We start from the raw sequence: 12,344 nt of genomic DNA, 5'->3' as shown, positions 1-12,344 counted from the left end.
TATGACCCTTAAGATATGAATGGTGTCAAGAGCATCTGTGAACAAAACAAAAATTAATCCAAAATGGAAACCCACAAGTATACAAGAAAAGTAAGTGCTCTATCTTAAAGTTTGCAATTCAGGAGATAGTTAAATGAGTTATCTTTGGTTGCCATAGTTTAATCAGGTAACTGCCTTGCACTGGTTCAGGAGGAATGAATGTTCTTCAACTATCACATGCATGTGAATCTACTGTGACAAACAAAAATCAGGGCCATTTTAAAATGAACTCCTCAGGTGAATATATAATTTCAGTAATCAAGTGTGGGAAAAATCTATGCAGTTAAAAACAATTGAGTTCATATTCAATTGGCCAAATTTGAAAACCTGCTTGTGTAACCAGAGAGATTCAATACTCAATAACATTGATATTTGTAACATTAATTCATTCTGGGGTTTGTCAATGGCAAATCATAATTGATTCATTAATACATAAATAATTGCTGATTACAAACTGAATTAAAAATCAATGACAGAATTGTCTGCTTACCTATGATGAACAGAATTTCCACTGAAATGTCACTAACTGTTGTGCTTCTTGCTGAAGGCAAGTTTTCATCAATTCCAATAAAACAAACATTATATGGTACAGTCACAGCAACATAAAACGTTGCCAATAATATTAGCCAGTCCCATAATGCTTTAAAAGTGCTGTAATGCAAAAGGATGAATTTTGATTTTTTTGCATCTGCAACCTTGTATTCTGGTAGTGCTGGCTGGTTCCTAAACACATTCTGTAGAGGAATAAAATTTTAAAATATAAATATTATACCTTCACATATTGCAATTTATTAGTAATTGAATCACAACTATTTCTACTTAATCCATGCAAAACAATTATATCAATTACCCCCTCTCTGCATTGTTCAAAGTGTAACATGAAAATAATTTCACATAATTTTCTCACTGCAAAAATTAAAGGGAATTAAAATGTTATTCCAAGATCACAGATTCTCAGCACTCTGATGGGCTGAATCATTACAATCATATCAAAATGGATCAAATTACATACAGTTCTGACAGAAAACAGTTGACATTGTACATTCAGACATTGTTAGACTAAATATTCCTAGTCTATAGACACCTGCCATAACACCAGTGTAAAATAAGCTAGGTCTCGTTACATTGAAAGAGATGGGTATGGCTGAAAACACACTCAACTTATTCAACTAGACTTGCAGCCTGTGCATTAAAGATGAATGTGCACACAACCTACCCACATACAAATTAAATAAGCTCTCACTGAACTTGCATGTTTCAGCACATTCAACAGTACTGAACTCCTGATGAGTGAATTCATGGTCTCATGGCAAGTGTCATCTACACATTCAAAATTTGAATTTGTGCTGTACATGATTGATTGAGTATTACATTCAGAAATGGAATCAGTGTACATATCCCAATTCTGACATCTCTACAGGTAGGCAAATTTGCTGCTCAGAACAGGAAGTCAGATAGGTTCTATTACACTCTTGGTCTTGACCAGGAGTTTAATTCTGCTGAAAGATAATCAACCTAAATGGTTATTCTGTTTCTCTCCAATGATGCTGCTGGGCTTGTTGAGTATTTCCAGCATGTTCTGACTTATTCACAAGTTTAGCCCATTATTCTTCACTTCCATGGGGATACATTTCAGCAATAATTTAATATTTAACCAACAGCTTCAAAAAGACCTTTGTGAAGGTTCTTGTTAAAATGTTGACAGTCACATTGGTGCAATAGGGAGCGATTTCTAAAATTCACATCAAAAGTTGTATCAGTAGGATTTCTCTTGGTAATCCACAGTAATTTCAGTTGGAGGATGATGAAAACAGGAAAGAAACAATAGAAAGGGTAAAAATGGGTCACAGTTTAAGGATATGTGGTAGGCCACTTACTGCCAAGCTGAGGAGAAATTTCTTCACCCAGAGAGTGGTGAGTGGAATTCATTACCACAGAAAGCAGTTAAGGCCAAAATATCAATTGCTTTCATGAAGGAGATAGATATACTTATTAGGGCTAAAGAGATAAAATGGTGAAAGTGGGAACAAGGTACTGAGTTGGATAATTAGCCATGTTCACATTGAAAAGTAGAGCAGGCTTGATGGGCCCAATGCCTCCTTCTGCTCCTATTTTTTTTTTCTTTTAAATAGTATAAATGGTAATTTCACCAGGATTTTCACTAATCTTCACGAACAGTGAGAGGTCAGGGAACTGCAATCATCCCCTGTCACCACTCTCCACTCCTTGGAAATTCTTCTCCATTTCTCAAAGTGTAATTTGAGTTTTATCACAATATTGGTCTGCTTCTGACATTGAAAACAGCAGTTTACTTTTCTGCCATTCAGATAACTCACCCAAATAAAAATAAACACATTATGGTCAATATAACTTTGTAATAAATGTCTTTTGAAATTAAAATTAGTATATGATGGTAGAAAATACGTTTTCAAGCCTTTTGAGTGGTTAAAAAATTACTTCCATGCTAAAACCTTTAAATAGAACAAAGAACAACGCAGCACAGGAACAGGCCCTTCAGCCCTCCAAGCCTGTACTGTCATGTATGCCCCTTTCTTACTAAAACTGTCTTCACTTGCAGGATCCATATCCCTGTATTCCCTTCCCATTCATGTATTCATCCAGGTGTTTCTTGACATGGTGAGTAACACGAGAAAACAATTAGGGCATCAGGTGATAGCTGAATTTAAATGTGGAACACCTGCCCATAGCCAATCAACTTGCAAAAGAATTAAGAGGTTAGGCAATAATTAGCAAATTCTTACTTCTATCTTCAGAAAGCAAACCTTATTCAGCAATAAATTATGAGCCAAGGGCCTGGGTTCATAGTTGTGATTTGGAAAGATGAATCAATGTATGCACATTTGCTTGGAGGTATGAGCACAATGCTTAAAACAAAGGGTTCAAACTTCTGCTGTTATCTACTCCAGGTTCATATGAGTAACATCGACTCTAAACTTACATTGTCTGACTATACAGTTAGGTTACACTAGTATAGTGATTACAGTGATGGAAAAGTACTTCTATGAACTAATAGTCTACCAGGTTGCATGCTCAACATCTTCCAACTTAGTTTGAGAAATTGAATTCAATTCTAAAAACCTGGAAACAATTTGGAAAGGTAATCACTAAACTGTTGGATTGTCATAAAATCTCAACTGATTCATTAACGGCACATTTGTCACTTCAGTTTCAAACTAATGTGATGTTGCTTATTAAGCTACTTAGTTATATAAAAGAAGGGGAACAGCATTGTAACAGCCTTATCATACAGATAGCACAGGTTCAAAAATGCAGAAAGTGGTCAATGAATGCTGGCCTCACCAGCAATTACCACATTCCATGAATGTGTTCTTTCAAAAAAAACCTCTTGATTATGTTCATGTACCATGGGCCAAAAGTGTGGAATTTTAACTTAGGACTCGTGTGTCAGGTCACAACTTTGGTCTGTTCACTCCTAATTGCAGTTACCATTTGGTACATGCATTATAATTGTTATTAGAGTGGCACTTTCTAACCTCCAGCATGCCACACTGTGCAAAATTAGGTTCAGAATTTCCCACAGGAGTTTATGCATGCCATGGATGTACCAATAAAGTATATCTGCTGGTTACTCAATGGATCTCAATATGTATGTTATTTAAAGCCAGCAAGCACATTCCCCAAACAAACCTCACTTCCTTTAGCTCCCGGCCGTAAGACTGAGTTATCAAATACCTTGCTTAATTTTATCCAAATCAATCACTGGTTTTACAAATAAAGTGGATTTGTGAAATCCTCATTCTTGCATATGTCATAATTCTTTTCTCCACAAGTTCACTGAACTTGCAAGGGAAACCACTGAATCTCAGAAGACAGAGCAGCTTTGCAGCAGTATAAATTGTTGCCCTCTGTAGATATGTAAGTTATTGATCTTCTGAAAGAACAAGCATCCAACTTAAAAATGATCTGTTGACCATTCTGCAGATTGCTGTTTGTACATAGTAATGTCAAAGTCAGCAAAGCAGTAGTAACCCCCCTGAGGTAGTCAGCACAACAGTGACCCTTCAAACAAAAAACGTACTTAGATCAGCTCAAATCAGTGAAGCTAATCTGCCAGTTCAATTTATAAATTGCCAAGTCTGTACGTTCAAAATGAATTAAAGGTTTCTACTGGGACCTAGCTATTAATAGCTCAGCTAAACAAGCAGCTGCTGAGCAAACTGTTTTTAGGAAGGTCTGAGTCCACAGGCAACATTATAACTTAGTGAATTTGACAATTCGAACAAATGTATTGCCAGAATACACGTTATAATTTTATATGGGCTCTTTACTGTAATTGTAGTACAATATTGTATCACTTGCAAGACTTGCTTGATTTAGCAGCAGAATAAATTTCAAGTTCACTCAAATTCTTCATTTACTTACATTATTAATCTTCAGCTTGCTTTTCTCTTGCTTTTGTAGGTGGCCAGAAATGTGATAAAGCACGGCTCGACTTCGCCGACGAGCTGAACTGAAGTGTGTTCCTGCTTTCCCTCTTCCTTTGTATTTTTCTATTTATGAAATAAAATATTTCATTGGTTGACTGACCTTTGTAAAACCGGTTTTTTAAATCAGCTCCAGAAAAGCCTCATTCTTGTGTGTACATGTACATTCACTGATTTGAAATAAGTATAACCAACAAAATGTAATTAGAATTTGGGCTGAATTAAAACATATCGATTAACCTATGGGCCGAACCATGTCTAAAAGCCAACAACATCAGCAAACATTTTTCAGGAAACTTAATGAGCCCAAAATTTGATGCAAATTATCTAACTTCTTTCAAATTTAGCAGAGGACACGTAAATCTTACTGTCTCTTATCAGGCAGCCAATAAAGGATTCAATGGGCTCTTCATATTTTAGCCAGTGCACAAACTAATTAGGTACTCAGGGGCAGTTAATCTGTGGCTCGAAGTTAATGGACTAATTTTAACTGTTGGATTTGTTCCAAAAATTCTGCTTGAAGATCATTATTTGTGACTTTGAAGGTCTGTTAATAATTGTTAGCTATTTAACAAGGCATTATTGAAAAATGAAAAATGCAAATTTAGGATTTAAACCAGGATTTAACTCATTAATGCATTGTTCTTTTCATCCAAAATGTTTTTGTAAAAGCTAGCTGCTGACAAGTTGTATAAGAAGCAGTACAAGGAGCATTGCAGAACAACAGAAGATTTGTCAGTGAACCCCCTACATCAATCTAACACCTTATCCCAGGAAGTTCCAAAACACATGTACATATAAATGCTTTTTCAAATATAATGACTTTTCTAAGGCATCAAACTCCTTTGATGTTTTGGACAAGAAACAGCAGGAGGTAATAGGGTGATTTTGGCAGGTAAGTATATTGCCTACCAACCATAATCAGTATTGAAGAGAACTGTCAGGTAGTTGGGGTGGGACGGGGAGTTGGTGGGAGTTGTTTTTGCCAAATTGTCACAGTTATGTTTTGTGATATTCAGAGGTTTGACAGCCACAGCTTGTTGGAAACAATCATAGAATTTGTGGTTGCAAAACAGTGAGAGTGGAAAGGGACCTTTCAATAAAGAGTCCCACACAGACACTGTTCTGTTGGAGTCAGGAGTTAACAATGCAGAAGAACTGACCAGTAAGCAAGCTCACTAAAAATCAAGTTGGACGGGCATGTATGGATGGTAAATGGGTCTCATAACTTACATTGACTCATGTGAAGGGGCTTAAAAATGCTCCAGTGACTTGTTTAGCAGCGTGGCTGGTGTGGGATGGGAGATGGAAGGGGTTGCAGTTTGAAGTAGTCCAGTCAACTTACTCCGATGAATGTGTTCTGTGTAATCTCTAGGCTTACTTTTGACAAAACTTGCTGGGAAAGAGGAGTTTAATTATTACTGGAAGTTGACCAAAAGTTTAGGCACACAGTGTTTTAGTATACATTCTTCCCATCGTAAACAGATAAAGGTTTATAGATATGTGTGAATCATGGTTAACTGATATTGTCAGCACTTCCAGTATCAACTTGCTGTCAATCAGGGCAATGACTGCTGCCTCTTCTTCAACCTGCTCATGTGCCATATATAGTGTTGGTTGGGAACATTATACAATTGATTGTTTTGCTACAGTCAGAGTATTCTTTTGCCGATATTCTTTAAAGTCTCTCGAGTATTTTAAATTCTTCCATTATTTAATCTCTATTCAACTGTGTGTGCTGATAAAACATCACCTAGGACTAATTATAAACATAGCATTAATAGATTAAATTTGTTTTCTGTACATTAATTTCTTGCATTTGGTAATAACAATATCAGCATCAGTTTCATCTTCAGCTGCCTCAGCATTTTCAGCCTCTCAGTCTGTCAAGTTTTGTAAACTGTGCATAGGTCTGGCTTTTATTTTAGCTGTTAATTAAGAGAAGATGCAACCTCAATGTTGTCCCATTTTATCCTAATGCTTCTGTAATTTCATTATACATTATCTGCCATTTCTAGTTTCACTGAAAATTGAATAGAAATAATTCAAGTGTGAAAAAGATGCAAGTTACTTCACCACTTCTGTCACTGCAGATGGGGTGAAGTAACTTGTCTCTTTTTCAAACAAACTGTTTCATTAGAATGATCCTTTCAAAATCTGGTGGGATTCCTTTATCCCATATTCTTTATTTAAAGAATAAGCTCAAAGGTGTATATAGTTGGTGTAATTTTGATATCTGACATTGAAATTTTTAATTATAAATTATGTCCAATAACATAAAGCAGATGTTACAGAGTAGGTTACAGTAAAAAGGTCAGTGTTACACCACACCAATTATACTGCTCTGTCAACGTACGGTAAAATTGTCATTTGGTAGCACAGAACTTTATTATTGCTGAAAAACTGATTTTGTTGAAACTTTTCACTTTGCACTCATCAAGATAATTCATAAGAATACCAATTCAGGCAAAACCAATACTTATATTATATGAGAGGTCACATTGATTGATAGATACTTGGATTCTGATTGGTAGGAACATTGGCATAGTGGATGCACTGCCAGGCTTTTGTTTAAATTTTCAACATGAAAGGTTGGTTTCGATTAGTCAGGGCAATGCCCTGTAAAATGAACCAGCAAATGACTATCACCTATTTTGTTAAATTGAGAGAGTTGCAGTGCACACACATATTCGTTCTGTCTATAAAGAACAGAGGCCTATACATTAATACTTGTAACTTCCAGTATATGCAGTACCACACTGCAAATCTGACTGACAATCCCAAATTGGTCGCCTAGGTAATTATAGAGTCATATGGTCTGGAAACAGGTCCTTACATTCATGCCAACCAGGTTTTCTAAACTGAACTAGTCACAGTTGCCTGTGTTTGGCCCATGTCCCTCCAAATCTTTCCTATCCATGTACCTGTCTAAATGTATTTTAAATGTTGTAACTGCACCTGCATCTACCATGCCCTCTGGCAGCTCATTCCATATATGTACCACACTTTGTGTGAAAAAGTTGCCCTTCATGTCCATTTTAAATCTTTTCCCTTTCAATCTAAATCTATGCCCTCTAGTTTTGGACTCCCCTACTCTGGGAAAAAGACCTTGGTTATTCTTTGCACACTCAAGATTATGCTACAAGTTTTGATCAATTGTGGGATAATATCCAATGTTGGACACTGTGTATGGATTTTGCATGCAAAGGCAGGTTGGGTGTCAGGACCTTGCATATTATTACAGCAATGATGAAAGAAATTCTTAACCATAGGTTTGGGCAAATATTTCAATGATTAACCAATGTCTCCAATGCAAGATCATTTGAAATCAATTTAATCCCTGAAGGATAGAGTACCAAGAGCTAGAATTTTGTTTTCTTGCTTCAAGTCACCAATTGACAACACCATGGCAGATTCACTTTGATCCTCAGTGTCCCACAGCACTTGATGAATCTTAATCTGTCACTCGGCCTGAGAGACACATGGTCATCAGTCTAATGTCACGTTGCTAGGGAGATGACATGGAATATCAACATTTGCATACTACTTGGCTTATTGGCAATGAATAAGAGGAGAAGTGAGAACTCAGTGCTGTGATCACCACTGGTCTCAGCACTCTTATTAGCTTCATTAACAATCTACCAAATTCGAGTGACCATCCACTAGCCACAAAAACAATTACATAGCTCTGTGATGACCATTCAGTAACCATTCACTGACCTCACAGTGTGGAAGAGCAGGTGTTGCACTGGGGTAGAAGTCACATGGCACCAAGTATAGTCCAATAGGTTTATTAGAAGTCACAAGCTTTCTGAGTACTGCCCCTTCCTGAGGTGAAGTGAGGAGAACCATACAGGCACAGAATTTATAATCAGACAGATCAAGTAAATGGTGTGCATGGACTGTCAACAGGCTGAATAATAGGGTCTCTGCAGGTGATCAAGAGCGTAAGACAGTGTGGGTAAAGTGTCATCAGCTGAATAGCATGTGAAGGGATGACCTATAATCTGATTAATTCAGGCACAAAGATAATTACAAAAGGTTAAAAATATGGTGGTGCTGGAGACAAACCAAATCACTGGAATAACATGACAGGTATAAGAGTTGCATGTCAAGGGTCTAACCAAAGCAACAGGTAATCCAAAAGTGTACAAACTAATCAAGGTGATGACGTTAAAACAGTACAGTAAGGAAGATTTTACAGATACAGAACAGTGTGGTGAGGTTATATGTAGCGCACCACAGTGTCCTTTATTTTAAAACTTCAGATTACTTAGATATTATAGCTGATGCCAAGACAGATTAAACTGCCATGAGCAAATTTTATTACTGATCCTCCAAGCCACTTGACCATCTATTGTTGTGCTTTGATAGAAAACATCTTTTTCCTGTTTGCAGCAAATGTTTTCTTGAACTGGACATAATTGATGTTGATGTTTAAAAAAATACAAAACTGTATCATGTGATGCAAAATGTCAGATCTATTACACATCTCAGCTGGAGGGAAAGGGCTGCATATTTGTGAACCATACTGAGCATGGTGGCAATTGAACATATAGTAAATTGTTCCAAAAGGACAAGCAATGCTTCCTGTGTCTACATGAAGCTATTGTTGTACATGGTTAAGTGGGTGTGGTTGTGTTTTCTGTAGGCATTAATGGAGGGGAAATAAAGCATTATATCAAGTGATTCAGACGTATAGTCATCATCATCATTGGCGGTCCCCCGCAGATGAGGAAGATCTTCCACTCTCAGGGTGAGTCTATAGGTGGCTCTACACAATGAGGTGGCTACCTGGGGCAGCAGGTGGCCATGGGAAGGAGTGAGTAGGGTGTTGGTGTGGCTATTTTCTCCTGGTTTCCATGTTTTCCTTTTGCTAAGTTCCCCAGGTGCTCGGTGTCTTCCCAGGAAAAATATGTTTTCTATCAAAGCACAACTATAGATGTTCAAGTGGCTTGGAGGATCAGGAAAATTTGCTCATGAGTTTAATCCGTCTTGGCACTAGCTGTAATATCTAAGTAATCTGAAGTTTTAATAAAAAGGACACCATGGTGCGCTACATGTAACCCAACCACACTGTTCTGTATCTGGAAAATCTTCCCAAATGCTCTTCTTCCACTTTGGACAGTCTTGGGCTCATGATTCCCAGATGTCTGTGGGAATGCTGCAGTTTATCAGTGATTCCTTGAGGGTATCAGTGAAGTGCTTCCTCTGTCCACTTGGGGCTTGTCTGCCATTTCAGAGCAGGGAGTAGAGTTTGAGGAGCCTCATGTCAGTCATGTGGATGACATGTCCAGTCCATTGTAGCCAATCAAGGGTGGTCAGTGCCTCGATGCTGGGGACACTGGCCTGGTTGACGACACTGGCATTGGTGTATACTTCTTCCCAGTGGATTGGCAGGATCTTGCGCAGGCAGCATCGTTGGTTCTGCTCTAGTGCCCTGAGGTGTCTACTTTAGACAGTCCACGTTTCAGAGGCATATAGCAGGGAGGCAACCACCAAAGTTCTGTCAACCATAATGTTGGTGTCTGATCCTGATGTCATCCTCGAACACCCTTTTCCTCAGGTGTCCAAAGGCTGCACCAACTCACTGGAGGTGATGCTGGATCTCCTCACCTTTTGCCAACAGGGCACTCCTGAGGTATTGCAAGAGGCCAGCATTCTCTAAGGCTGCCCCATGGACCTTGGTGATCAGGGGTTTGCTCCACAATGCCAGGCTAGGTTGCTGGAGGACCTTCATCTTGCGGATGTTTAATGTGAGATCCATGCTCTCATATTCCTCTGTAAATGTGCTGATGATAATCTGGAGTATGTCCTCTGAGATTGCACATATGCAATCATTATCTATGTACTGTTCCTCAATGACATTGGTTGGGGTGACTTTGCTTTGGGCTTGAAGGTGGCAGAAGTTGAAGGATTTCCCGTTGGTTCTGTAAGTTAGCTCCACTCTGGGAAGTAAAGCTGTGGTGGTGAGGTGAAGTATTGCAGCGAGGTGGAATGAGAACAGTGCTGGTGCTTGACACTGATCTGAACAGGAAATATGTTGGTGGTGGAGTCATTTGCCAAAACCATGATTTCCAGGTCATCATGGAGCAGGTGAAAGATGGTGATAAACTTTGTGGTGTAGTAAAAGCAGAGAAGGACATTTCATAATGTTTCCCGATTGACAATGTCAAAGGCATTTATAAGGTCGAAGAAGGCCATATACAGTGGTTACTATCTCTGAATTTCTCCTGCAGCTGTCATGCAGTGAAAATCATGTCCGTTGTGCCCTCCAAAGCCGAAAGTCGCATGTGACTCTGGGAGGAGTTCCTCAGCCACAGGGAGGAGACAGTTGAGGAGGATTTTGGTGATCATTTTTCCAAAAGTTGACAGCAGGGAGATTCCCCTGCAGTTACCACAGTCAGATTAATTCCCTTTTTTGAAAATGCTCACAATTGTGGCATCTTGGAGTTCTCCCAGGATGCTCTCCTCCTTCCAGATAAAGCAGACAATGGTGTGTAGCTGCAACAGGAGCTCTTTGCATCCACACTTCAATGCCTCAGCGGGAATACCATCTGCTTCAGCAGCCTTGTTGCTCTTAAGCTGGCCATTGGCTTTCTCTATTTCTTGCGGGGTTGGGGTGTTGCTGAGCTGATGGGGATCCTGCAACTTGGTGTTGCCAAGGCCACTGGGTTTGTGGGAAGGAATCAGTTGTATAAGGCCACTTTTTTTCAGGTCTTCAAGTGCCTCAAGTTTGCACTTTTTATGGCACTGTGTTGTCCCTGCAGCAGCAGGGCCATATTCATGTTGATCCTGGCTCAGATCAGATGATGATCTGTCCAGCAGTAGTTGACTCTTGTCATGACAAGTGTGATTTTAAGGTCTTTCCAATTCCTTGCTCTGACAATGAAGTAGTCAAGGTGTCAGTGTTTGGAGCACAGGTGCTGCCACATTGTCTTATATTTGTCTCTTTGGTGGAACAGTATGTTGGTGATGAGGAGGTTGTGTTTGTGGCATTTGGTCAGGAGATGAGTGCTGTTGGAGTTTTGCTTCCCAATTCCCTTTCCCAATTACATTGCCCCAAAGGTCCACGCTTTTGCTGACTCCGACACTAATATTGTTGAGGATGATTAGTTTGTCCATTGCAGGGATCCACGAAAGAGATTGGTCGAGGCTGGAGTAGATTTTCTCCTTGTCTTCAGCTGCTGCACCGAGCATATGCACTGAATACTATGACATAATGGTTCCCAGCAAGGGTGAATCAGAGTGTCATGAGGCATTCACTTATTCCACAAGGGGGGGGTCTCTGAGTTGACGAAGACGACTCCATGGATGCGGCACTCTTCCTTGGCCTTGCTTTCCCAGAAAAAGTGTAGCCACTACTTTGCTGTCTAAGCGGTCCTACCCCTGTCCACTGGGTTTCACTCGGTGATGATGTCAATATTGTAATGCCTGAGTTCCCAAACAATGATGGCAGTGCATTGTTCCACTCTGTCTCTGGTGGGATTGTCCATAGGAACATTCCAGGTCTGAAACTTCATCCTGAGGCTGTGGAAGGTGTCTGAATGAGAGTTGTTTTAACATGGGGAAACTGTTGCATACTGGCTACCACACTGGGTTAGCAGTGCAAGGTCATGTTCCAATGGTGGGGGTGGGGTCTAAGACAACTGGAGACCAGGCACTACTATTTGGCCTGAGATTGCCTGCAGTGGAGTGCAGGGAAATGGTTCAGTGCTGGGCAGCGCCTCCTGCTGGGTTAATGCAAGGACCAAGGTGAGCAGAGTACAAGGAAGGGGAGAGAACGAGAAGGATAGTGAGGTTGCTGTCATTGTGCTGACTATTCTCAGTCTGTGACTG

The 12,344-nt window shown here is 39.5% G+C and overlaps 1 protein-coding gene across 1 annotated transcript in view; it reads right to left on the bottom strand.

Annotated features, from left to right (window-relative positions):
* kcnh8 (potassium voltage-gated channel, subfamily H (eag-related), member 8) overlaps positions 1–12,344 on the bottom strand; it is a 431,818-nt gene that overhangs the window by 202,105 nt on the left and 217,369 nt on the right. Inside the window, exons 4-5 of the mRNA XM_072575729.1 lie at positions 4,444–4,571; positions 530–773 (exon numbers count right to left, since the gene is read on the bottom strand). Coding sequence (XP_072431830.1) covers positions 530–773; positions 4,444–4,571 — 372 coding nt within the window. The remainder of the gene's footprint in view (positions 1–529; positions 774–4,443; positions 4,572–12,344) is intronic.

This window comes from Chiloscyllium punctatum, chromosome 8, assembly GCF_047496795.1.
Source record: "Chiloscyllium punctatum isolate Juve2018m chromosome 8, sChiPun1.3, whole genome shotgun sequence".
NCBI lineage: Eukaryota > Metazoa > Chordata > Chondrichthyes > Orectolobiformes > Hemiscylliidae > Chiloscyllium > Chiloscyllium punctatum.
Note: the sequence above shows the minus strand (reverse complement) of the source record. Positions and strands in the feature narration are given on the sequence as shown.